At 53.0% G+C, this 27370-nt stretch overlaps 1 protein-coding gene across 5 annotated transcripts in view; it reads right to left on the reverse strand.

The window, feature by feature from the left end:
• The window catches only part of LOC131901888 (POTE ankyrin domain family member B-like), a 64278-nt gene extending 51122 nt beyond the window's left edge, over positions 1-13156 (reverse strand). For 3 of the 5 annotated variants that reach the window (XM_059252950.1, XM_059252948.1, XM_059252949.1), the window contains exons 1-3: positions 12775-13153; positions 1074-1191; positions 742-915 (exon numbers count right to left, since the gene is read on the reverse strand). In XM_059252950.1, coding sequence (XP_059108933.1) covers positions 742-915; positions 1074-1191; positions 12775-13025 — 543 coding nt within the window. In that variant the 5' untranslated portion in view covers positions 13026-13153. Of the gene's footprint in view, positions 1-741; positions 916-1073; positions 1192-12774 lie in introns of all 5 variants that reach the window. The other 2 variants (XM_059252951.1, XM_059252952.1) reach the window with 2 other exon arrangements.
• Positions 13157-27370: the final 14214 nt, after the last annotated feature.

The following is a 27370-nucleotide window of genomic DNA, read 5'->3' on the forward strand; positions in this document are numbered from 1 at the left end:
TTTCCATGGCTCCATAAAAGTAAGCTAAATTCTCTAATGTTGATTTCAATAAATTAACATTTACTTCTCCCCCTTTGGAAATAATTTTGAGAGCTATATTCAGTGCAATTTAATCATATTCACCCCTTCCCTTTCACTACTTTCCAAATGCACCCCTCTTCTGTACCCACCCATCTTTCTAACCTTATTGATATAAACCTCCTCTCAAGTCTCTGGAGTCACTGTAGAAGATCAGGTTAAAGCTTGTAAGAGCCAGGTCTGCTGGATGACCAAAAGCAAAGAGTGTCTCATGGGCACACCAGCGTAGATGTTCATATGACATCACAGTCACCGTGAAAACATTCAGAAGATGATGGTTGGAAGCTCAAGTGACACAAAATGTCATTATGCAAGCAGGAATTTAGCATGAAGTTCTGCTCTGAGCTGAGAACTTCTTGACAGTTATAGCTGCTAGGACTGGATAGTCATTTTCATTTAAAGGTGTGGCCTGGGTGGACTGAGCATGCTCCAGTGGATGGTCACATACCCAAGAGTATGTGGGCAGCACGAATTGGACTCAATGGGGTAAAAAACAAACTATAACAACATATCAATACTTAGATGGATACCGATCAAGTTATTTCAAAGTGCCAGTCAAGTAATACTTCAACTTCTAAACGTGAATAAATTGGACCAAGATATGACAACTGTTAAAGCATATAGTTTTCAAATACTTGGGGATTCAATTTAGAAAATTTTTACCTTTGTAGTATCTTCAATGTTTCCCCCAAATTCAAGAAGACTGCTGGCAATATCTGGCCTGTCTACATACACTGCATGGTGAATTGCTGCTTCTCCATTGCAATCTTTAATATTGGGATCTGCTCCACGATCAAGTAGGACAGACACGATCTCTGTCTCCCAGCTTTGTACAGCCTGTGGATATCGTTACCAGGAAAACACTGTCAATTTAAAGAACACACAAGAAACTTCCCCCAACTTTCACCATGATTTATATTTAAGTGACTTTAATTTTACTTTCATTCTAAACACTTAGATCAACTTAATTACTGAAATTGAAGTCTTTGAAATACCTTCATTAGTGGTGTGGACATTTGATTGTCAAGGGCATTAATCTCACAGGCCTTAAATCTTAACAGAAAACGAACCAGATTGATATGGCCATAGAAGCATGCAAAGTGGAGCGCAGTTCTGTGGGAATGAGAGACATTTTGAAGGAAAACTGTAAGGCACTATTATCAACATACACAATCACTCTGGCATTTATAAATATTATATAGTATTTAAGTCCATAGACCCATAAAAATATTTAACTTCATTCAAAATTTATTTTTATTTGCTCTTATAATTTACTGTATTTAAAAATTTATTGCAACTATCATTTATCGCAGTGTGAATAATACACACAGCTGTTGCAGCCTAGATAAGTGCTCTATTAGTGAACTACGTAGTAAAGAGCAGCCTATTTGAGCAAAAAGAACATGACTATTGGGTGAACTCATTTTCAGTTTGAATCCTACTCTAGACACTACCATCAACCAACTACTTCTCAGCCTTCCTGTGTTGTGAATTCTTGTCCAGAAAATGGGTGTTAAAAGGAATACTTCTATCAAATTAGGATGACTCAATTAGATTCTTTGCAACTATTCAGAAAATATTCTTCAACAACAACTTAACAATCTTTTCGGTATTTAAGTTATGAATGTTAACACTGTAATAAACATATTTCAAGTCAATGTTAGTTCCATTATCTCTATTTTGTAAATATATTAAGGAGTATAAATTTTAGAGTCTAAGGATATCTCTTCAAAACTTGAGACAAGTTCCGCAATAAACTTATGCTTCTGCTGCCTCAGCCTGCAAAGAGCTTGGATTGTAGATATGACACACCACTGAGCTTGAGATTTGGTTTTTCACGCATTTTAACTCAGCTAAAATTGAAATGTCATTTACAATTCATAATGTACAACAGTGACTGCCAAAACTTAAAGACAATTTTTAATACATAAGATAGCATGTCATTGTGCCATGCATGGTGTCTCTACTAAGTGAAATGTGATATATAATGTGATATACATATACATACATATATACATATCCATAAATATAAAACATTTCTAGACTTTTACTGGATTTTTTAAAGAAAGCTATGAAATGTACTATTGATAAAAACTGAAAATTATCAACAGCAAAATCTAAATGCACAGCAAACTTGGCTTTGATTTTTAAGGAACTTTAATTCAAAGGAAGTAAGTATGGAACTTCAAGTCAAATACATAGGAATGCCCATTTTTGATAATAGTTAAATTCATAGCATACAGAGAAATTAGATGTATGCTATGTCTAACGTCAGTATCTAATATCAATATCACGAGGGAGATTTAGGACACTGTGGGCCATCTAGTAAACCCAAAATTGGGAAAGCAAGACAGTTTGTTGATTTGTAAATCATGAAATTCACTGCAAGTTCCATTCACCTCTATCAGAAGTAAGTAAAGATGTCAGAAGTAACTTTCAGAGAACTTGGAGCTTGTCAGCACATTGTGTTATTAAAATGGTGGCTGATCAAGGCCACACTGAATAAACTTTCAGAAACATATGAAGTAATGAGTGAAGGAACTTAAGAGAAATTTACAGAGATGGGAGAGTGATATCCCCAGGAAACTAGTGAGAAACAACAAGAAAATGAAGGAGCAGCAGGAAAAGGAGCACACACCCATCTGTCAAGTTTAGATTATTTCTGTTATTTTCAGTGAGGAATATAAATGTTAGTACACACAGATAAAAGATCCATATTGAATGTTTTTGGGTGATTTTAGGTGGGAGGAAGACATTATGAGGAACACTACTTGATCTCTGTAGTTTCTACAGTTTATACAACATTGTGTTTATTAGGTACATTGAAATTAATTCCCATTTCTTTATAGTTTGTTAGATTATTCTATTGTGTATTCGATGCTCCATAAGAAAATGCTCCATAGGGGAATTACGGGGTGACAGTAAACCTGCTGGAGCTTTGGTCTTATGGTTCTCCTCCTCCAGAAGAAGATCTGGACACTGGAACTTTGTGATCACAGGTACCAAGGAGACTGTAGTCCAGAAAGCACAGCTGGTCTCTCCTCACCCCTATTGCCCTCAATAGAGCTAGGAAAGGTAGGTTTCTCCCATCACCCGATTTCCTCAAGGCCCCTCATCCTTATCTTCCAAGTGTTCTTACCATTTCCCTTCATCCTCATCGTTCACATGAAATTGGTTCTTCCTGAGGAGACGCACCACCACTTTGCGCTTTCCCATGCATACTGCCTCATGAAATTGGTTTTCAGGGTCATAAGGCTGGCGGTACCTGTCTTCAGTTCCACAGTGAAAGCAGGACAAGTATCCCGTTCCCCTGCTTGGGCCGTCACAAAACCCCAAGGGGGTTTTCGGCTCCTTCTTAAAGAAGAAGAGCTTCCTCAGGGTGGACAACATAGCTGTGACCACCTTTCTATCAACTCAACACTAAGTAATTTTAGGAAATGATGAACTTTTAACCACTGACCGTCTAACAACCAGAGCCTAACTCTGCGACTCTCACAAGTGCGAGGCTATGGTTTGACCAGTCAAACCGAAGCAGGCAGTTATAGAACAGTCGTTGCTAAGCAACACTGGTAAACAAAAGCATGCTCGTTCTTCCTTAGGCATAACTGACAGTTTATGGAGCAAATAGTGCTCACTGCGCATGTGCAATATAAGTGTGGCGGTCTCCTGGGCTTTAGTTTGTGTATATCCTGCAAGATCTCGATCTCTTTATTTCTTTATTCCCCACAACAATCTTGCTTGGTACTTACTTTCTTTGTGGGTGTAATTACTCATTATGATATCTTTTTTTGGTTTTGTTCTTGTTTTGCTGAGTGTTTGTTTTTTTATTTCCTTTTTCACTAAGAGGTCAAGGATGGGCTTGTCTTTGTAAGGAAATTTCTCTCTTGAAGCTTCTCCCTGATATTTTTGGTTCAGTGTTCTTTGAATTTTCAGTGTAGTGAAAAGCTGTAAAATTACTATTTTCTGAGCTCAGAAGTGATGGTACACACCTTAATCCCAGCCTTTGGCAGGAGGCAGAGACAAATGGATTTCTGTGAGTTTGAGGTCAGTCTGGTCTAGTGAGCCAGAGCTGCATAGTGAGAACCTCCTTAAGAAAATGAAATGAAAAAATGTTTTTAATTTCACATGATTTCATGGAGAAGTTTTTATCCAGTCATGTCTGTTGTGATTCTAAATGTATTCTGTGTACTTGGGTCTATTTATTTCTCTTGATATGAGGAAATTTCTGCTGTTGTTTCATAGAACATATTTTCTATCCCTGAATATCTCCACACATTATCTGTAGTGTTAGATACATATATTTGCTGTGTGAGGTACTTTTGAAAGAGAATGTACCCACAGGTTTAGATAATTGAACACTTGTTCCCAGAGGGTAGTGCTAATTGGGGAGGATGTGGAACGTCTTGGAGATGGAGCCTTGTTAGATGACATCCATCCCTGGAGACAGGCCTTGAATGGTCATAGTCTCTGCCCATTGTGTTTGCTCTCTGCTTCCTGAGTGTGGTTGGGATGGAACCTCTAAGCTTCCTTTTCCTGCCCCCAGGTTGACCATTTGTGCTAAGTCTCCCCACCATGATAGACTCCTATGCTTCTGGAACTGAAAGCCTAAATACACACTTCCTTCTGTAAGATGCTGCTGGTCATGATGTTTTATCACAGAAACAGAAAATTAACAAATGCAATCTCTGAACAGTAGCATCTCAGAGATCATAAAAGATGTGCTCATTACTTTTAATTTATTAGTGTCTAAATATAATAATACACATACCTTAGTATCCCTGATGTTTTTGTACTGGATTTTCACTCTATTGCTGACTCTTTTGAAAGAATTTCTATGCTTTGTGTATAGAGATATATTTCCATTAAAAAAAAAAACCTGTAAAAGTGAAATTCCCAATAGCCAGCCACTCCAGTGAGTACATGAGCAACACAAATTGTACTTGGTGTATTTGGAGCTGGGTCACAAATGTTGGATGGTGGACCTGGGAGAACTGGGAAGCTAGTGTGATTGTTACACATTTTTTGAAATTCCCAATAAGCAATACAAATATTATGTTGGAAAAATTACTGTGATAGTTTTCACATTCTTTCTCCTGAATTTCACATCCAAGTTGTGTATTAATTTTCTTATACATTCAGTTGTTTTATGTGTATCTTCACTGTAGTAATGGATGTTTCATTTCTAATTATTTTAAATTTTATTTATATAGTAGTTATTCTTCCCACAGCTCCAGAGAAGCTAGGAAACAAGGCGAATCCTAAGAGAGACACATGGATCACCTTGAGAAGGGGAAATAAATGAGTTCTCCATGTGTAAACTGGTGATGCGGGGGCAATATAGGGGAGGGGATGGGAGATGAAAACATATGGGAACAGGATAGTCAAGTGGGGGGAGGGATGGAGTGGGAGAGCAATGAAAGAGATATTTTGATAGAGAGAGAAATTATGGGTTTAAGGAGAAACCTGGTGCTAGGGAAATTCCCAGGAATCCACAAAGACAACCTCAGATTAGACTACTAGAAATAGTGGAGAGGATGCCACTGTATTACCCTACCCTAGTAATCAGATTAGTGAATACCATAACTATCATCATTATGATGGAAGCAGATGCAGAGATCCACAGCCAAGCACCAGGCCAACCTCAGGGAGTCCAGTCAAGGAGAGGAAAGAGGGATTATACGAGCAAGAGGGTCAAGATCATGGTGGGGAAATATACAGAGACTACTGAACCAAGCTCATAGGAACTCATAAACTTTAGACAGCTGTGGAACCCACATGGGACTGGACTAGGCCCTCTGCACACAGGAGACAGTTGTGTAGCTGGGCCTACTTGAAGGGACCCTAGCAATGGGATCAGGATCTATTCCTGGTACATGAGCTGGCTTTCTGATCCTATTACCAATGGTGGGACCCCTTGCTCAGCCATGATGCAAGGGGGAGGGGCTTGGTCCTTCCTCAACTGAATGTACCAGGCTTTGCTGATTCCCCATGGAAGGCCTTTCCCTTTCAGAGGAGGGGATGGGGGTTGGGTCAGGGGGAGGAAGGCTGTGGGGGAGTGGAAGGAGGTATGAGAGGAGGATCTGTCACTGGTATGTAAAATGGATAAAAAAAATTCTTAAATTAAAAAAATTAAATTTTTCAAATGGCTGAAAGACATTTAAAGAATTGCTCAACAACCTTAGCCATCAGGGAAATGCAAATGCAAATGACTCTGAGATACCATCTTACACCTGTCCAAACGGCTAAGATCAAAAACACTGAAGACAGCTTATGTTGGAGAGAATGTAGAGCAAGGGGAACACTCTTCCTTTGTTGGTAGGAGTGCAAACTTATACAGCCACTTTGGAAATCAATATGGCAGTTTTTCAGAAAACTGGGAGTCAATCTTCCTCAAGACCCAGCTATACCACTCTTGGGCATATACCCAAGAAATGTTCAATCACACCACAAGGACACATGCTCAACTATATTCACAGCAGCATTATTTGTAATAGCCAGAACCTGGAAACAACCAAAATGCCCCTCAACTGAAAAATGGATTAAGAAAACATGGTACATATACACAGTGGAGTACTACTCAGCAGTGAAAAACAATGACATCATGAAATTTTCAGGCAAATGGATAGAACTAGAAAATATCATCCTAAGTGAGGTAACCCAGACTCAGAAGGATAAACATGATATGTACTCGCTCAAACATGGTATGTACTCACCCAGACTACAACCCACAGCTCCAGAAAAGCTAGCTAACAAGGAGGACCCAAAGAGGGACACATGGATTGTCCTGGGAAGGGGAAATAGATGATCTCCATGAGTAAACTGGGCATGAGGGGTGGGCAATGGAGGGTAGGGGATCGGGGATGGATGAGAACATAAGGGAACTGGATGGTTCAGCTGGAACAAGGGTGGAGTGGGAAAGCAATGAAAGAGATACCATGATAAAGGGAGATATCATGGGGATAGAGAGAAAACTGGTGCTAGGGAAGTTGCCAGGAATCCCCAAGGTTGACCCCAGCTTAGACTACTAGCAATAGTGGAGAGGGTGCCTGAACTGGCTTACCCTGGTAATCAGATCGGTGAATACCCTGTCATCATAGAGCCTTTCTCCAGTAACTGATGGAAGCAGATGCAGAGATCCACAACCATGCATCAGGCCGAGCTCCAGGAGTCCAGTGGAAGAGAGAGAAGAGGGATTGTATGAGCAAGTGCATCAGGATCATGATAGGGAAACCTGCAGAGATGACCAAACCAAACTAGTGGGAACTCATAAAATTTGGATCAACAGCTGTGGAGCCTGCATGGGACTGAACTAGGCCCTCTGCATCATGAGACAGTTGTGTAGCTTGATCTTCTTAAGGGGCCCATAGCAGTAGGATCAGAATCCATCCCAAGTGCATGAGAGGCTTTTTTGGAGAGCACTACCTATGATGGGACACCTTGCATAGCCTTGGTTCAGGGGGTGGGGCTTGGTTGGACCTGCCTCTACTAACTACCTCCCCATGGGAGCCCTTACCTTCTTGTAGGAGGGAATGAAGGGTGGGTTGGGAAGAGGAGGCTGGAGGGGCAGAGGGAGGGAAGAAGAGATCTTTGATTGGTATGTAAAATGAATAAAAAAATTCTAAAGAAAAAAATAAAATAAAATACAAATATATGAAAAAAATAAATTTCTCTGTCTCTGTCTCTCTGTGTATTTCTATGTGTTATGTGTGTGAAGGTGCTTGAGGTGGCTAGAATAAGGTGTTGTCTTCCCTGGAGTTGAAGTAACAGGCAGTTGTGACCCACTTGAACTGCATTCTAAGAACTAAACTTTAGTTCTAATGGAGAGTAAGAAACACTTTAAGCACTACACAGTATCTCCAGTTCTGATTTTTCAATTCCATGTTATATTTTGATTAACATATAAATTATATCACTTTACCTTTTTTCTTTCCTTCCTTGATCTCTTCCAATGTTTTCACCTTCCAAATTATTCTGTTTTTCCATTACCTCTTAAACTGATAGCCTCTTTTTAAAATTATTACTGTTACACACACACACACACACACACACACACAGAGAGAGAGAGAGAGAGAGAGAGAGAGAGAGAGAGAGAGAGAGATTAATGCAACCTGCTGAGTCCACTTCATGTTGCTTTTGTAAATATGTACCACATTTTCATTATCCATCTATCAATTGAACTACATTAAGATTTTTTCCATTTCCTAGCTATTGTTAAAAGAGCAAGAATGGACATGATTGAAAAGGCATGGATGAGGAGAGGGTATGTACATGAAGGGCATGGGAAACTCACTGAGCAAGAGCCTTAGGTTCCTTCCTAAGTTGGAGGTCTGGCTATTTAGAGTGTGTGATTAAATACTGTTACATGACGACTAGGGGACTTACCCCTGGAAAAGACTAATTTTCCCTCTTTCAGTAGTTGTTAGCTGTCTATTGTTCCTTTTAAAAATTATTTTTTTAATGTTTAAAATGTTTCTTTTTTAGATTCATATTTTTAGCAATTACAAGATTACTGGTTTTCAAATTTTCATGCAAGATATTTTGACCATGCTTTCCCTTCCCCCAACTCACTCCAGATCCTCCCTTCCACATTATGAACCTAAGCTTTTGTTTTCTCTTTTCTTTTTCTTTTGCAATAATACCACAAAACAAATGTAAAAACAAAAATGAGAAAACACAAATTCCCCCTGACACATACACAAAGAACCTGGAATTCATTTTTGTTGGCCAACTACTCTTGGCTGTGGGATTTTGTATACACAGAGTCACTCCGTTACAGAAAAAAGGTTTTCCCTTTCTGGCAGGTATAAATTTCAGATACCTTCTTTATTAGGGATGGGAACCCTACTTCATTTTCTACCCTCCTCAATGCTGGAACTCCATGTAGTTGAACCTGTGCAAGTTTTTTGTGTACTGCCACAGTCTTTATGAATTCACTTGTGCATCAGATCCATTGTGTCTAGAAGACATCATTTCCATGGTGTTTTTTTTTTTCATTTCATGACAGAAACTCATGTTAAAATTTTGTCACGAATGAATATATTCTTTTTATGTAGCAAGATTCTCTATTCTCATTTTAAGACATATAACACATGAACAAGAAGCATGATCTAGGTAGATTTGCACTCTGGAGAAATAGTTACCACATTGGATAATGCAGTTACATGATAGAGAAGAAAATGAAACACTGTTCTTTTCCAAAACAAAAGTTTATGAATGGTGCATTCTTCACTATTAATGAAGAAGCTGTGTGAAAAGTATACACTAACTATCGCATTTTTAAATCTTATAGCACTATGGACAAGAAGAATGTTAGAATTTTTTTGAAATTGGTTACATAAAAGTTTGGAAGACACTTCACGTTCATCCAGTATTTGATAATTGAAATGTAGTCTATGAGGCATGATTAACACAGAATGAGTAGATTCTATTTTGTGAGCACATCTTTACAACTGTACAATATTGAGCTACTTGTAAACTTATGCAAAACATGTAGGAGAGCATTTAAATTATGTAACTGGATAAGAATGTGGCTAATTTCTCCAATCCACAATGAAAGTTTTGTCAAATGCTGTGAAGTGGTCTTTCGGAACCCTGTGAATAGGTGTTGCTCTTATGGGTTGATGAATGAAGCTCTTTGGCCTATGGCAAGACAGCTTAGAGCCAGGTGGGAAATCCAAGGAGACATACAGGAAGAAGACAGACAGAGTCAGGGATGACAATGCATGCCTCTGGAGGAGCAAGATGTAATAGAACACAGATAAACACATGCAATACATAGATTAATAGAAATGGGCTAATTTAAGAGGTAAGAGCTAGCTAGCAATAAGCCTGAGCCATACACAAAACAGTTTGTAATTGATAATAAGCCTCCGACTGATTATTTGGAAATAGGCAGGTGGGAGAGATTCATATGTCTATAGTCAATATTTCTTCTATATCACACAGGTCCCATTTTATAAGCCCACATTTCCTCCAGCTCATTATAGGAATGTAAGTGTTATGGAAAATATCTTTGGCATTACTCCTATTACAATATACAGAAGGAAGAAAATAAGAACTATTTAATTTGAAAAATTATATTTGAGGATCTATCATCTAGAATAAAGAAATCTATTTTCCAAGAACATACTCTCCCTACATGATTATCAATCAAATGCACTGTTCTGGAAGACTTAGAGATGATTACTAAACAGAAGGTGTAAAGATGTGGCATTCTTTCAGGCCATGAGAGAACTCCTATGATGAATACCTCATAAAGATTCTATTTCAGAGGAAGACATTTTCTCTGGTCATTATAGGTCTATATAATTTTATTATAAATACCTTATTAGAGAACTTGTGAAATGCATTTCTAACCAGGGTGCATGAGAATGTACATTCCGTCCCATTCCTTTAGACAAGCATTTATATAATGCATCACTAACCTGGGAGAAACAGATTCCTTTTATGAGCGCACAAACCCTGTAGCTCTTTTAGACTATTTGGATTAGTGTGAAGAAGAATATGTTTCTCAAATCCAGTAACAGAGAGTGGAGAAATTAGAGTAGAACTTTTCATTTCACATAGGAAATTTTATGATTTGCCCTGGAGAAGATGGGAATGGGGGGTGGGCTGCAGGAAGGCGGGGGTTGGGGGGGCAGGAGGGGGGAGGACAAGGGAATCCGTGGCTGATATGTAAAATTAAATTAAATTATAAAATAAAAGGAAAAAAAGAAGCATAAAAAAAGAAATTTTATGATTAATCTTTCACCTAGAAAAATAAAAATCCGTCTTAAATGCACATATAATGGATAGCTCTTTATAGGTCTGTACACACTGGTATAAGGTTCTAGTTAGAGTACTCATAAATTGCATTTGTATTTACATATTTACAAAATTCGGGCTGAAACATCTACATCACAACTCTTACATCTCCAGATTTCAGGGAACATCACTGAAAAAGAGGTGGAAAGATGATAAGAGTTGGAGTATTAGTATATCTGTTAAAAGATTGTGTCTTCCAGCTATGGCAGGGAAGCTATACCTATGAAATCTCAATAATATGGCTGCTTAAATGAGATCTGAAAAATGAAACGATCAGTTGAAATGCTAGTTTGGATTAGGAAAATCTCATGAGAGCTCATCACTGGATGGTCTGTAAGAAATATTTAATGACCTCTGGCAGAGAAAGAATTAGTCTTTTCCAGAGATGTGTACCAGGAAAGATTATCCCATCCCATGTATTTAGACATAAAACATATACATAAAGAAATATTGAATGTACAGAGCAAGTATATATTTTCAAGTCTAAGGTGATCTCTTCAAAACTTGAGACTTGTTCTGCTGTAAACGTATGGTCCTGCTGCCTCAGCCTCCAGGGAGCCTGGGTTGTAGATATGGCACAGCACTGAGTTTGAGATTTGATTTTTCTCACATTTTAATTAAGCTAAAGTTAAATGTCATTTACAATTCATAATGTACAACAATGATTGGCAACACTTAAAAGCAATTCTTAATACATAAGGTAACATGTCATTGTGCCATGCATGATGTCTCTACTAAGTGAAATGTGATATATGATATATATATATACATATATATTACACACGCATCATTATTAGTCTTTATACTGTTTTTAACATAGTTATGAAGTGTACTATTGAGAAAAAGTGAAAAGTGTCAACAGCAAAATCTAAATGCACAGCAAAATTGGCTTTGCTTTTTAAGGAACTTTAATTCAAAGGAAGTAAGTATGGAACCTCAAGTTAAATATGTAAGAATGGCCATTTTTGACAACAGTTAAATTCACAGCATACATATGAATTAGATGTATGCTATGCCTAACGTCAGTATCTAATATCAATTTCATGAGGATTTAGGACACTGTGGGCCACCTCGAGTAAACCCAAAATTGGGAAAGCAAGATAGTTTGTTGATTTGTAAATCATGAAATTCACAGCAAGCTCCATTCACCTCTATCAGAAATAAGTAAAGATGTCAGAAGTAACTTTCAGAGAACTTGGAGCTTGTCAGCACATTGTGTTATTAAAATGGTGGCTGACCAAGGCCACACTGAATAAACTTTCAGAAACACATGAAGTAATGAGTGAAGGAACTTAAGAGAAATCTACGGAGAAGGGAGAGTGATATCCCCAGGAAACTAGTGAGAAACAACAAGAAAATGAAGGAGCAGCAGGAAGAGGAGCACACACCCATCTATCAAGTTTAGATTATTTCTGTTATTTTCAGTGAGGAATATAAATGTTAGTACACACAGATAAAAGATCCATATTGAATGTTTTTGGGTGATTTTAGGTGGGAGGAAGACATTATGAGGAACAACACTACTTGATCTCTGTAGTTTCTACAGTTTACACAACATTGTGTTTATTAGGTACATTGAAATTAATTCCTATTTCTTTATAATTTGTTAGATTATTCTATTGTGTATTCGATGCTCCATAAGAAAATGCTCCATAGGGGAATTACGGGGTGACAGTAAACCTGCTGGAGCTTTAGTCTTATGGTTCTCCTCCTCCAGAAGAAGATCTGGACACTGGACCTGTGTGATCACGGGTACCAAGGAGACTGTAAGTCCAGAAAGCACAGCTGGTCTCTCCTCACCCCTATTGCCCTCAATAGAGCTAGGAAAGGTAGGTTTCTCCCATCACCCGATTTCCTCAAGGCCCCTCATCCTTATCTTCCAAGTGTTCTTACCGTTTCCCTTCATCCTCATCATTCACATGAAATTGGTTCTTCCTGAGGAGACGCACCATCACTTTGCGCTTTCCCATGCATACTGCCTCATGAAATTGGTTTTCAGGGTCATAAGGCTGGCGGTACCTGTCTTCAGTTCCACAGTGAAAGCAGGACAAGTATCCCGTTCCCCTGCTTGGGCCGTCACAAAACCCCAAGGGGGTTTTCGGCTCCTTCTTAAAGCAGAAGAGCTTCCTCAGGGTGGACAGCATAGCAGTGACCACCTTTCTATCAACTCAACACTAAGTAATTTTAGGAAATGATGAACTTTTAACCACTGACCGTCTAACAACCAGAGCCTAACTCTGCGACTCTCACAAGTGCGAGGCTATGGTTTGACCAGTCAAACCGAAGCAGGCAGTTATAGAACAGACGTTGCTAAGCAACACTGGTAAACAAAAGCATGCTCTTTCTTCCTCAGGCATAACTGACAGTTTATGGAGCAAATGGTGCTCACTGCGCATGTGTAATGTAAATGTGGCGGTCTCCTGCACTCATTTGCACATATCCTCAATCTCTTCCTCAGGTTTGGTGGATCCTTTCCTCCCCACTGTAATCTTGCTTGGTGCTTCTTTTCTTTTGGGACTGCAATTATTCATTATAAAATTTCTTCTTGGGTTTGTGGCTTGTTTTTATTTACATTTTTACTAAGAAGTCATGGATGGATTGCTTTCGTAAGGACATGGAATTTCTTGAAACTTCTCTCTGGTGTTTTTGGTTCTGTGTTTTTGCAATTTTCAGTGAGGTGAAAAGCTGTAAAATAACGATTTTTGTGTGCTTGGGAGTGATGGTACACACCTTTAATCCCAGTCCTTGGCAGGAGACAGAGACAAATGTATTTCTGTGAGTTTGAGGTCAGCCTGGACAAGTGAGCCAGAGCTGCATAGTGAGAACCTCCTCAAAAATGGCAAATTCTCTTTCTTTCTTTCTTTCTTTCTTTCTTTCTTTCTTTCTTTCTTTCTTTCTTTCTTTCTTTCTTTCTTTCTTTCTTTCTTTCTTTCATTAAGAGAATTTTCTATTCATTTTACATATCCACCAGGGATTCCCCTGTCCTCCCTCCTCCCACTCCCCAAGCCTTCCCTCACAACCCCCTCTCCCATTCCCACCTCCTCCCAAGCAAAGTCTCCCCTGGGGAGTCAGTAGAACCTGGTATGTTCAGATGAGGCAGGTCCAAGCTCCTCTTCCCAGCTTAATGTCTTTACAATACAATGTGGAGAAGTTATTATCCAGCCATGGCTGTTGTGGTTCTAAATGTCTTCTGTAGAGCTGGTTCATAAATTTCCTTAGATATGAGGAAATTTCTGCTATTGTTTCACAGAACTTGATTTTTATGCTCTGATTATCTCCACTCTATCTGCAATACCAGATATTTATATTTAGTCTCTGAGGTGTTTTTGAACAAGAATGTCCCCCACAGGTTTAGATAATTGAACATTTGGTCCCAGATGGCGGTACTAATTGGGGAGGATGTGGAACATCTGGGAGATGGAGCCTTAATAGATGACATTTGTCCCTGGAGACAGGCCTTGAATGGTCATACTCTATGCTTTCTGAGTGTGGTTGAGATGGAACCCCTAAGCTTCCTTTTCCTGCCCCCATGTGAGCCATTTGTGCTAAGTCTCCCCACCATGAAAGACTCCTATGCCTTTGGATCTGGAAGCCCAAATACACTCTTCATTCTGTAAGATGCTTCTGGTCATGGTGTTTTATCACAGAAACAGAAAATTAACAAGTACAATATCTGAATAGCAGCATCCCAGAGATCTTGAATGATGTGTCCATTACATTTAATTTATTAATGCCTTAATATAATAATATGCCCACCTTGATTCCCAGCCCTGATGTTCTTCTGCTTGATTCTCCATATTGCTGATGCATTTTAAAGTTTCTACACTTATTACACAGAGATATCCATGCAGAGAGTCCCCCGGTCGCCCCCTCAGCATTCCGAGCTCTGCTAGCACCCGGCTCCCCCGCAGCGTCCTGGACTCTGCCAATCCCCGGTCCCCCCCCGCAGCGTCCTGGCCTCTGCCAGTCCCCTGTCCCCCCGAACGTCCTGGGCTCCGCCCGTCCCCGGTCGCCCCGCAGCGTCCCCAGTCCCCCCGCAGAGTCCTGGACTCTGCCAGTCCCAGGTCTCCCAGCCGCGTCCTGGGTTCTGCCAGTCCCCGGTCCCCCCCCGCAGTGTCCCCGGGCCCCCCGCAGCGTCCTGGGCTCTGCTAGTCCCAGGTCTACCCGCAGCGTCCTGGGCTCTGCCAGTCCCCGGTCCCCCCGCAACGTCCTGGGCTCTGCTAGTCCCCGGTTCCCCCTGCAGCTTCCTGGTCCCCCAGCAGCGTCCTGGGCTCTGCCAGTCCCCGGTCCCCCCGCAGCGTCCTGGGCTCTGCCCGTCCCTGGTCCCCCAGCAGCGTCCTGGGTCCAGATAGTCCCCGGTCCCACCACAGTGTCCTGGGCTCTGCTAGTCCCCGGTCTCCCCGCAGCGTCCTGGGCTCTGCTAGTCCCCGGTGGCCCCACAGCGTCCTGGGCTCTGCCAGTCCCCGGTCCCCCCGCACCATCCTGGGCCCAGCTAGTCCCCGGTCCCCCAGCAGCGTCCTGGGCTCTGCTAGTCCCTGGTCCCCCTGCAGCGTCCTGGGCTCTGCCATTCGCCGGTCCCCCCCCCCAGCAGCGTCCTGGGCTCTGCCAGTCCCTGGTCCCCCTGCAGCGTCCTGGGCTCTGCTAGTCCCCGGTCCCCCCGCAGCGTCCTGGGCTCTGCCAGTCCCTGGTCCCCCAGCAGCGTCCTGGGTCCAGATAGTCCCCGGTCCCACCGCAGTGTCCTGGGCTCTGCTAGTCCCCGGTCTCCCTGCAGCGTCCTGGGCTCAGCTAGTCCCCGGTGCCGCCGCAGCGTCCTGGGCTCTGCCAGTCCCCGGTCCCCCCGCACCATCCTGGGCCCGGCTAGTCCCCGGTCCCCCTGCAGCGTCCTGGGCTCTGCTAGTCCCTGGTCCCCCTGCAGCGTCGCCGGTCCCCCGAGAGCTTCCTGGCCTCTGCTTGTCCCCGGTCCCCCCCGCAGCGTCCTGGGCTCTGCCATTCGCCGGTCCCCCCCCCAGCAGCGTCCTGGGCTCTGCCAGTCCCCGGTCCCCTTGCAGCGTCCTGGGCTCTGCCAGTCCCCGGTCCCCCCGCAGCGTCCTGTGCTCTGCCATTCGTCGGTCCCCCCCCCCCCGAAGCGTCCTGGGCTCTGCCATTCCCGGTCCCCCCGGAGTGTCCTGGGCTTTGCCAGTCCCTGGTCCCCCCGCAGCGTCCTGGGCCCCGCTATTCCCCGGTCCCCCCGCAGCGTCCTGGGTTCTGCTAGTCCCCAGTCCCCCCCGCAGAGTCCCCGGACCCCCCGCAGCGTCCTGGGCTCTGCTAGTCCCAGGTCTCCCCACAGCGTCCTGGGCTCTGCTAGTCCCCTGTCCCCCTGCAGTGTCCTGGGCCCCGCTAGTCCCTGGTCCCCCCGCAGCGTCCTGGGCTCTGCTAGTCCCCGGTCCCTGGCAGAGTCCTGGGTTCTGCTAGTCCCCAGTCCCCCCCGCAGCGTCCCAGGACCCCCCGCAGCGTCCTGGGCTCTGCTAGTCCCAGGTCTCCCCACAGCGTCCTGGGCTCTGCTAGTCCCCGGTCCCCCCGCAGCGTCCCCGGGCCCCCCGCAGCTTCCTGGGCTCTGCTAGTCCCAGGTCTACCGCAGCGTCCTGGGCTCTGCCAGTCCCCGATCCCCCCGCAGCGTCCTGTGCTCTGCCATTCGCCGGTCCTCCCCCCCCCCCCGAAGCGTCCTGGACTCTGCCATTCCCGGTCCCCCCGGAGTGTCCTGGGCTTTGCCAGTCCCTGGTCCCCCCGCAGCGTCCTGGGCCCCGCTAGTCCCCGGTCCCCCCGCAGCATCCTGGGTTCTGCTAGTCCCCAGTCCCCCCCGCAGCGTCCCCGGACCCCCCGCAGCGTCCTGGGCTCTGCTAGTCCCAGGTCTCCCCACAGCGTCCTGGGCTCTGCTAGTCCCCTGTCCCCCTGCAGTGTCCTGGGCCCCGCTAGTCCCTGGTCCCCCCGCAGCGTCCTGGGCTCTGCTAGTCCCCGGTCCCTGGCAGAGTCCTGGGTTCTGCTAGTCCCCAGTCCCCCCCGCAGCGTCCCAGGACCCCCCGCAGCGTCCTGGGCTCTGCTAGTCCCAGGTCTCCCCACAGCGTCCTGGGCTCTGCTAGTCCCCGGTCCCCCCGCAGCGTCCCCGGGCCCCCCGCAGCTTCCTGGGCTCTGCTAGTCCCAGGTCTACCGCAGCGTCCTGGGCTCTGCCAGTCCCCGGTCCCCCCGCACCGTCCTGGGCTCTGCTAGTCCCGGGTCCCCCTGCAGTGTCGCCGGTCCCCCGCAGCTTCCTGGGCTCTGCTAGTCCCCGGTCCCTCCGCAGCGTCCTGGGCTCTGCCAGTCCCCGGTCCCCCCGCAGCTTCCTGGGCTCTGAGAGTCCACGGTCCCCCCGCAGCGTCCTGGGCTCTGCTAGTCCCTAGTCCCCCTGCAGCTTCGCCGGTCCCTCACAGCTTCCTGGGCTCTGCTAGTCCCTGGTCCCCCTGCAGCGTCCTGGGCTCTGCTAGTCCCAGGTCTCCCCACAGCGTCCTGGGCTCTGCTAGTCCCCTGTCCCCCTGCAGCGTCCTGGGCCTCACTAGTCCCCGGTCCCCCAGCAGCGTCCTGGGCTCTGCTAGTCCCCGGTCCCCGCAGCGTCCTGGGCTCTGCTAGTCCCAGGTCCCCCCGCAGCGTCCTGGGCTCGGCCAGTCCCTGGCACCCCCTGCAACGTCCTGGGCTCTGCCATTCCCCGGTCCCCCTGCAGCGTCCTGGGCTCTGCTAGTCCCCGGTCCCCCCGCAGCGTCCTGGGCTCTGCCATTCGCCGCCCCCCCCCCCCCGAAGCGTCCTGGGCTCTGCCATTCCCGGTCCCCCCGGAGCGTCCTGGTCTTTGCCAGTCCCTGGTCCCCCCGCAGCGTCCTGGGCTCTTCTAGTCCCCGGTCCCCCCCACAGCTTCCTGGGCCCGGCTAGTCCCCGGTCCCCCCGCAGCGTCCTGGGCTCTGCTAGTCCCCGGTCTACCGCAGCGTCCTGGGCTCTGCCAGTCCCCGGTCCCCCGAAGCGTCCTGGGCTCTGCTAGTCCCCGGTCTCCCCGCAGTGTCCTGGGCCCCGCTAGTCCCCGGTCCCCCCGCAGCGTCCTGGGCTCTGCTAGTCCCCAGTCCCTGGCAGCGTCCTGGGTTCTGCTAGTCCCCAGTCCCCCCCGCAGCGTCCCCGGACCCCCCGCAGCGTCCTGGGCTCTGCTAGTCCCCTGTCCCCCTGCAGTGTCCTGGGCCCCACTAGTCCCTGGTCCCCCAGCAGCGTCCTGGGCTCTGCTAGTCCCCAGTCCCCGCAGCGTCCTGGGCTGGGCTAGTCCCAGGTCCCCCCGCAGCGTCCTGGGCTCGGCCAGTCCCCGGTCACCCCGCAACTTCCTGGGCTCTGCCAGTCCCCGGTCCCCCTGCAGCGTCCTGGGCCCCACTAGTCCCCGGTCCCCCAGCAGCGTCCTGGGCTCTGCTAGTCCCCTGTCCCAGCAGCGTCCTGGGCTGGGCTAGTCCCAGGTCCCCCCGCAGCGTCCTGGGCTCTGCCAGTCCCCGGTCCCCCTGCAGCATCCTGGGCTCTGCTAGGCCCCGGTCCCCCCCGCAGCGTTCCCTGGCCCCCCGCAGCGTCCTGGGCTCTGCTAGTCCCAGGTCTACCCTCAGCCTCCTGGGCTCTGCTAGTCCCCGGTTCGCGTAGCGTCCTGGGCTGGGCCAGTCCCCGGTCACCCCGCAACGTCCTGGGCTCTGCCAGTCCCCGGTCCCCCTGCAGCCTCCTGGGCTCTGCTAGTCCCTGGTCCCCCCGCAGCGTCCCCGGGCCCCCAGCAGCGTCCTGAGCTCTGCTTGTCCCCGGTCCCCCCGCAGCGTCGCCAGTCCGCTGTAGCTTCCTGGGCTCTGCTAGTCCCTGGTCCCCCGAAGCGTCCTGGGCCCCGCTAGTCCCTGGTCCCCCCGCAGCGTCCTGGGTTCTGCTAGTCCCCAGTCCCCCCCGCAGCGTCCCCGGACCCCCCGCAGCGTCCTGGGCTCTGCTAGTCCCAGGTCTCCCCACAGCGTCCTGGGCTCTGCTAGTCCCCTGTCCCCCTGCAGTGTCCTGGGCCCCGCTAGTCCCTGGTCCCCCCGCAGCGTCCTGGACTCTGCTAGTCCCCGGTCCCTGGCAGAGTCCTGGGTTCTGCTAGTCCCCAGTCCCCCCCGCAGCGTCCCAGGACCCCCCGCAGCGTCCTGGGCTCTGCTAGTCCCAGGTCTCCCCACAGCGTCCTGGGCTCTGCTAGTCCCTGGTCCCCCGCAGCGTCCCCGGGCCCCCCGCAGCTTCCTGGGCTCTGCCAGTCCCCGGTCCCCCCGCAGCGTCCTGGGCTCTGCTAGTCCCTAGTCCCCCTGCAGCTTCGCCGGTCCCTCACAGCTTCCTGGGCTCTTCTAGTCCCTGGTCCCCCCGCAGCGTCCTGGGCTCTGCTAGTCCCAGGTCTCCCCACAGCGTCCTGGGCTCTGCTAGTCCCCTGTCCCCCTGCAGCGTCCTGGGCCTCACTAGTCCCCGGTCCCCCAGCAGCGTCCTGGGCTCTGCTAGTCCCAGGTCCCCGCAGCGTCCTGGGCTCTGCTAGTCCCAGGTCCCCCCGCAGCGTCCTGGGCTCGGCCAGTTCCTGGCACCCCCTGCAACGTCCTGGGCTCTGCCATTCCCCGGTCCCCCTGCAGCGTCCTGGGCTCTGCTAGTCCCCGGTCCCCCCGCAGCGTCCTGGGCTCTGCCATTCGCCGGTCCCCCCCCCCCCGAAGCGTCCTGGGCTCTGCCATTCCCGGTCCCCCCGGAGCGTCCTGGGCTTTGCCAGTCCCTGGTCCCCCCGCAGCGTCCTGGGCTCTTTTAGTCCCCGGTCCCCCCCACAGCTTCCTGGGCCCGGCTAGTCCCCGGTCCCCCCGCAGCGTCCTGGGCTCTGCTAGTCCCCGGTCTACCGCAGCGTCCTGGGCTCTGCCAGTTCCCGGTCCCCCGAAGCGTCCTGGGCTCTGCTAGTCCCCGGTCTCCCCGCAGTGTCCTGGGCCCCGCTAGTCCCCGGTCCCCCCGCAGCGTCCTGGGCTCTGCTAGTCCCCAGTCCCTGGCAGCGTCCTGGGTTCTGCTAGTCCCCAGTCACCCCCGCAGCGTCCCCGGACCCCCCGCAGCGTCCTGGGCTCTGCTAGTCCCCTGTCCCCCTGGAGCGTCCTGGGCCCCACTAGTCCCCGGTCCCCCAGCAGCGTCCTGGGCTCTGCTAGTCCCCGGTCCCCGCAGCGTCCTGGGCTGGGCTAGTCCCAGGTCCCCCCCGCAGCGTCCTGGGCTCGGCCAGTCCCCGGTCACCCCGCAACTTCCTGGGCTCTGCCAGTCCCCGTTCCCCCGCACCGTCCTGGGCTCTGCTAGTCCCCGTTCCCCCGCAGCGTCCCTGGGCCTCCCGCAGCGTCCTGGGCTCTGCTAGTCCCAGGTCTACCGCAGCTTCCTGGGCTCTGCTAGTCCCCGGTCCCCCCGCAGCGTCCTGGGCTCTGCTAGTCCCAGGTCACCCCGCAGCTCCCCCGGTCCCCCCCCGCAGCTTCCTGGGCTCTGCTAGTCCGCGGTTCCCCAGCAGTGTCCTGGGCTCTGCTAGTCCCCCGACCCCCCGCAGCGTCCCCGGTCCCCCCCCCCCCCGCAGCTTCCTGGGCTCTGCAAGTCCCCGGTCCCCCCGCAGCGTCCTGGGCTCTACTAGTCCCCGGTCCCCAGCAGCATCCTGGGCTCTGCCATTTCCCGGTCCCCCCGCAGCGTCCTGGGCTCTGCCAGTCCCTGGCACCCCCCGCAGCGTCCTGGGCTCTGCTAGTCCCTGATCCCCCTGCAGCGTCGCCGGGCCCCCAGCAGCTTCCTGGGCTCTGCCAGTCCCAGGTCCACCCGCAGCGTCCCCGGGCCCCCCGCAGCGTCCTGGGCTCTGCTAGTCCCCGCTCTCCCCGCAGCGTCCTGGGCTCTGCTAATCCCCGGTGCCCCCGCAGCGTCCTGGGCTCTGCCAGTCCCCGGTCCCCCCGCACCATCCTGGGCCCGGCTAGTCCCCGGTCCCCCTGCAGCGTCCTGGGCTCTGCTAGTCCCTGGTCCCCCTGCAGCGTCGCTGGTCCCCCGAGAGCTTCCTGGCCTCTGCTTGTCCCCGGTCCCCCCCGCAGCGTCCTGGGCTCTGCCATTCGCCGGTCCCCCCCCCCAGCAACGTCCTGGGCTCTGCCAGTCCCCGGTCCCCCTGCAGCGTCCTGGGCTCTGCTAGTCCCCGGTCCCCCCGCAGCGTCCTGGGCTCTGCCAGTCGCCGGTCCCCCCCGCAGCGTCCTGGGCTCTGCCATTCCCCGGACTCCACGGAGCGTCCTGGGCTCTGCCAGTCCCCGGTCCCCCAGCAGCGTCCTGGGCTCTGCTAGTCCCCCGACCCCCCGCAGCGTCCCCGGTCCCCCCGCAGCTTCCTGGGCTCTGCTAGTCCCAGGTCCCCCAGCAGCGTCCTGGGCTCTGCTAGTCCCCGGTCCCCAGCAGCGTCCTGGGCTCTGCTAGTCCCTGGTCCCCCTGCAGCTTCGCCGGTCCCCCAGCAGCTTCCTGGGCTCTGCCAGTCCCCGGTCCCCCCGCAGCGTCCTGGGCTCTGCCAGTCCCTGGACCCCCGCAGCATCCTGGGCTCTGCTAGTCCCCGGTCACCCCGCAGCGCCCCTGGTGCCCCCCAGCAGCGTCCTGGGCTCTGCTAGTCCCCCGACCCCCCGCAGCTTCCCCGGTCCCCCCCGCAGCTTCCTGGGCTCTGCTAGTCCCAGGTCCCCCCGCAGCGTCCTGGGCTCTGCTAGTCCCCGGTCCCCAGCAGCGTCCTGGGCTCTGCTACTCCCTGGTCCCCCTGCAGCTTCGCAGGTCCCCCAGCAGCTTCCTGGGCTCTGCCAGTCCCAGGTCCACCCGCAGCTTCCTTGCCTCTGCTAGTCCCAGGTCCACCCGCAGGGTCCCCGGGCCCCCCGCAGCGTCCTGGGCTCTGCCAGTCCCAGGTCTCCCCGCATCGTCCTGGGCTCTGCTAGTCCCCGGTTCCCCCTGCAGCTTCCTGGTCCCCCAGCAGCGTCCTGGGCTCTGCCAGTCCCAGGTCCCCCTGCAGCGTCCTGGGCTCTGCTAGTCCCCGGTCCCCCCGCAGCGTCCTAGGCTCTGCCCGTCCCTGGTCCCCCAGCAGCGTCCTGGGTCCAGATAGTCCCCGGTCCCACCGCAGTGTCCTGGGCTCTGCTAGTCCCCGGTCTCCCTGCAGCGTCCTGGGCTCTGCTAGTCCCCGGTGCCCCCGCAGCGTCCTGGGCTCTGCCATTCCCCGGACTCCACGGAGCGTCCTGGGCTCCGCCAGTCCCTGGTCCCCCAGCAGCGTCCTGGGCTCTGCCCGTCCCTGGTCCCCCAGCAGCGTCCTGGGTCCAGATAGTCCCCGGTCCCACCGCAGTGTCCTGGGCTCTGCTAGTCCCGGGTCTCCCCGCAGCGTCCTGGGCTCTGCTAGTCCCCGGTGCCCCCGCAGCGTCCTGGGCTCTGCCATTCCCCGGACTCCACGGAGCGTCCTGGGCTCTGCCAGTCCCCGGTCCCCCAGCAGCGTCCTGGGCTCTGCTAGTCCCCCGACCCCCCGCAGCGTCCCCGGTCCCCCCGCAGCTTCCTGGGCTCTGCCAGTCCCAGGTCCCCCAGCAGCGTCCTGGGCTCTGCTAGTCCCCGGTCACCCCGCAGCGCCCCTGGTCCCCCCCAGCAGCGTCCTGGGCTCTGCTAGTCCCCCGACCCCCCGCAGCGTCCCCGGTCCCCCCCGCAGCTTCCTGGGCTCTGCTAGTCCCAGGTCCCCCCGCAGCGTCCTGGGCTCTGCTAGTCCCCGGTCCCCAGCAGCGTCCTGGGCTCTGCTACTCCCTGGTCCCCCTGCAGCTTCGCAGGTCCCCCAGCAGCTTCCTGGGCTCTGCCAGTCCCAGGTCCACCCGCAGCTTCCTTGCCTCTGCTAGTCCCAGGTCCACCCGCAGCGTCCTGGGCTCTGCCAGTCCCAGGTCTCCCCGCATCGTCCTGGGCTCTGCTAGTCCCCGGTTCCCCCTGCAGCTTCCCGGTCCCCCAGCAGCGTCCTGGGCTCTGCCAGTCCCCGGTCCCCCTGCAGCGTCCTGGGCTCTGCTAGTCCCCGGTCCCCCCGCAGCGTCCTGGGCTCTGCCCGTCCCTGGTCCCCCAGCAGCGTCCTGGGTCCAGATAGTCCCCGGTCCCACCGCAGTGTCCTGGGCTCTGCTAGTCCCCGGTCTCCCCGCAGCGTCCTGGGCTCTGCTAGTCCCCGGTGCCCCCGCAGCGTCCTGGGCTCTGCCAGTCCCCGGTCCCCCCGCACCATCCTGGGCCCGGCTAGTCCCAGGTCCCCCTGCAGCGTCCTGGGCTCTGCTAGTCCCTGGTCCCCCTGCAGCGTCGCCGGTCCCCCGAGAGCTTCCTGGGCTCTGCTAGTCCCCGGTCCCCCCCGCAGCGTCCTGGGCTCTGCCATTCGCCGGTCCCCCGCCCCCCCAGCAGCGTCCTGGGCTCTGCCAGTCCCCGGTCCCCCTGCAGCGTCCTGGGCTCTGCTAGTCCCCGGTCCCCCCGCAGCGTCCTGGGCTCTGCCCGTCCCTGGTTCCCCAGCAGCGTCCTGGGTCCAGATAGTCCCCGGTCCCACCGCAGTGTCCTGGGCTCTGCTAGTCCCCGGTCTCCCTGCAGCGTCCTGGGCTCTGCTAGTCCCCGGTGCCCCCGCAGCGTCCTGGGCTCTGCCAGTCCCTGGTCCCCCCGCACCATCCTGGGCCCGGCTAGTCCCCGGTCCCCCTGCAGCATCCTGGGCTCTGCTAGTCCCTGGTCCCCCTGCAGCGTCGCCGGTCCCCCAAGAGCTTCCTGGGCTCCGCTAGTCCCCGGTCCCCCCGCAGCGTCCTGGGCTCTGCTAGTCCCCGGTCCCTGGCAGAGTCCTGGGTTCTGCTAGTGCCCAGTCCCCCCCGCAGCGTCCCCGGGCCCCCCGCAGCGTCCTGGGCTCTGCTAGTCCCAGGTCTACCGCAGCGTCCTGGGCTCTGCCAGTCCCTGTTCCCCCGCACCGTCCTGGGCTCTGCTAGTCCCCGTTCCCCCTCAGCGTCCCCGGGCCCCCCCAGCATCCTGGGCTCTGCTAGTCCCAGGTCTACCGCAGCGTCCTGGGCTCTGCCAGTCCCCGGTCCCCCCGCACCGTCCTGGGCTCTGCTAGTCCCTGGTCCCCCTGCAGTGTCGCCGGTCCCCCGCAGCTTCCTGGGCTCTGCTAGTCCCTGGTCCCCCCGCAGCGTCCTGGGCTCTGCTAGTCCCAGGTCACCCCGCAGCTCCCCGTCCCCCCCGCAGCTTCCTGGGCTCTGCCAGTCCCCGGTCCCCCCGCAGCGTCCTGGGCTCTGCTAGTCCCCGGTCCCCCCGCAGCGTCCTAGGCTCTGCCAGTCCCTGGTCCCCATCGCAGCGTCCTGGGCTCCCTAGTCCCTGGTTCCCCCTGCACTTTCCCGGTCCCCTGGCAGCATCCTGGGCTCTGCCAGTCCCCGGTCCCACCGCAGCGTCCTGGGCTCTGCTAGTCCCTGGTCCCCCTGCAGTGTCGCCGGTCCCCCCGCAGCTTCCTGGGCTCTGCTAGTCCCCGGTCCCCCCGCAGCGTCCTGGGCTCTGCCATTCCCCGGACTCCACAGAGCGTCCTGGGCTCTGCCAGTCCCTGGTCCCCCGCAGCGTCCTGGGCTCTGCTAGTCCCTGGTCCCCCTGCAGTGTCGCCGGTCCCCCAGCAGATTCCTGGGCTCTGCTAGTAGCCGGTTCCCCAGCATCGTCCTGGGCTCTGCCAGTCCCCGGTCTCGCTGCAGAGTCCTGGGCCCGCTAGTCCCCGCTCCCCCCGCAGCGTCCCCGGTCCCCCCCGGAGCGTCCTGGGCTCTGCTAGTCCCCGGTCCCCCTGCAGCGTCGCCGGTCTCCCTTAGCTTCCAGGGCTCTGCTAGTTCCCGGTACCCCCGCAGCGTCCTCGGCTCTGCCAGTCGCTGGTCCCCCCAGCAGCGTCCTGGGCTCTGCCATTCCCTGGTCTCCACGGAGCGTCCTGGGCTCTGCCAGTCCCCGGTCCCCCCCGCAGCTTCCTGGGCTCTGCTAGTCCCTGGTCCCCCCTCAGCGTCCCGGTTCCCCCCCCCCCCCGCAGCGTCCTGGGCTCTGCTAGTCCCCGGTCCCCCTGCAGCGTCCTGGGCTCTGCCAGTCCCTGGTCCCCATCGCAGCGTCCTGGGCTCGCTAGTCCCTGGTTCCCCCTGCAGCTTTCCGGTCCCCTGGCAGCATCCTGGGCTCTGCCAGTCCCCGGTCCCCCCGCAGGGTCCTGGGCTCTGCTAGTCCCTGGTCCCCCTGCAGTGTCGCCGGTCCCCCTGCAGCTTCCTGGGCTCTGCTAGTCCCAGGTCCCCCTGCAGCATTCTGGGCTCTACCAGTCAACAGTCTCCCCGCAGGGTCCTGGGCTCTGCTAGTCCCTGGTCCCCCAGCATCGTCCTGGGCTCTGCTATTCCCTGTTCCCCCGCAGCGTCGCTGGTCCCCCCTGCAGCGTCCTGGGCTCTGCTAGTCCCAAATCCCCAGCAGCTTCCTGGGCTCTGCTAGTCCCCAGTCCCCCCCCCCCCCGCAGCGTCCTGGGCCCTGCTAGTCCCTGGTCCCCCTGCAGCGTCGCCGGGCCCCCAGCAGCTTCCTGGGCTCTGCCAGTCCCAGGTCCACCCGCAGCGTCCCCGGGCCCCGCCGCAGCGTCCTGGGCTCTGCTAGTCCGAGGTCTACCGCAGCGTCCTGGGTTCTGCCAGTCCCCGGTCCCCCCGCACCGTCCTGGGCTCTGCTAGTCCCAGGTCTCCCCGCAGCGTCCTGGGCTCTGCCAGTCCCGGGTCCCCTTGCAGCGTCCTGGGCTCTGCTAGTCTCCGGTCCCCCCGCAGCGTCCCCAGGCCCCACGCAGCGTCCTGGGCTCTTCTAGTCCCAGGTCTACCCTCAGCGTCCTGGGCTCTGCTAGTCCCCGGTCCCCCGGAAGCGTCCCCGGGCCCCCCGCAGCGTCCTGAGCTCTGCTATTCCAGGTCCCTCCGGAGCCTCCTGGGCTCTGCTAGTCCCTGGTCCCCCTGCAGCGTCGCCAGTCCCCTGTAGCTTCCTGGGCTCTGCTAGTCCCTGGTCCCCCCGAAGCGTCCTGGGCTCTGCCAGTCGCCGGTCCCCCCCGCAGCGTCCTGAGCTCTGCCAGTCCCCGGCCTCCACGGAGCGTCCTGGGCTCTGCCAGTTCCTGGTCTCCCCTGCAGCCTCCTGGGCCCCGCTAGTCCCTGGTCCCCCCGCAGCGTCCTGGGCTCTGCTAGTCCCCGGTCCCCCGCAGCGTCCTGGGCTCTGCTAGACCCAGTCCCCCCGCAGCGTCCTGGGCTGTTCTCCTCAGTTTCCTAAGTGGAGTTGAACTAGATATGGCCCATACTTCGGAAGCACAGTTCTTTTGTTCTGAGCAAGCTCACTGTTCTGGCCCTATAGGAAACAAAGTAGATTAGAAGAGTGCTCTTTTCTCAAAAGCAGAGTGTGTTTCTTGTAAGGCGAGCTAGTATTTTTTTTCCAGTCACAAAAGGAGTTGAATCACATGCAGTTTCTGGTCCTACGAGCAGGAGTTGTTTTCTGGTAAGAAGAGTCACTACTGCGCTCCATTTGCCATACACAGTGCAAATAGCACTCGTGTCTGTTCCCAGCAAGTACAGTGTATTGGACTGAAGAGAAGCTACTGTTGTCGTCAGTTTCCTAAGTGGAGTTGAACTAGATATGGCCCATACGTTGGAAGCACAGTTCTTTTGTTCTGAGCAAGCTCACTGTTCTGGCCCTATAGGAAACACAGTAGATTAGAAGAGTGCTCTTTTCTCAAAAGCAGAGTGTGTTTCTTGTAAGGCGAGCTAGTGTTTGTTTCCCAATCAGAAAAGGATTTGAACCACATGCAGTTTCTGGTCCTACGAGCAGGAGTTGTTTTCTGGTAAGAAGAGTCACTATTGCGCTCCATTTGCCATACACAGTGCAAATAGCACTCGCCTCTGTTCCCAGCAAGTACAGTGTTTTGGACTGAAGAGAAGCTACTGTTCTCTTCAGTTTCCTAAGTGGAGTTGAACTAGATATGGCCCGTAGGTCGGAAGCACAGTTCTTTTGTTCTGAGCAAGCTCACTGTTCTGGCCCTCTAGGAAACACAGTAGATTAGAAGAGTGCTCTTTTCTCAAAAGCAGAGTGTGTTTCTTGTAAGGCGAGCTAGTGTTTGTTTCCCAGTCCTAAATGGAGTTGAATCACATGCAGTTTCTTGTCCTATGAGCAAGAGTTGTTTTCTGGTAAGAAGAGTCACTATTGTGCTCCCATTGCCATACACAGTGCAAATAGCACTTGCATCTGTTCCCAGCAAGTACAGTGTATTGGACTGAAGAGAAGCTACTGTTCTCGTCAGTTTCCTAAGCGGAGTTGAGCTAGATATGGCCCGTACGTCTGAAGCACAGTTCTTTTGTTCTGAGCAAGCTCAGTGTTCTGGCCCTATAGGAAACACAGTAGATTAGAAGAGTGCTCTTTTCTCAAAAGCAGAGTGTGTTTCTTGTAAGGCGAGCTAGTATTTTTTTTCCAGTCACAAAAGGAG

This window comes from Peromyscus eremicus, unplaced genomic scaffold, assembly GCF_949786415.1.
Source record: "Peromyscus eremicus unplaced genomic scaffold, PerEre_H2_v1 PerEre#2#unplaced_590, whole genome shotgun sequence".
Classification (NCBI taxonomy): Eukaryota; Metazoa; Chordata; class Mammalia; order Rodentia; family Cricetidae; genus Peromyscus; species Peromyscus eremicus.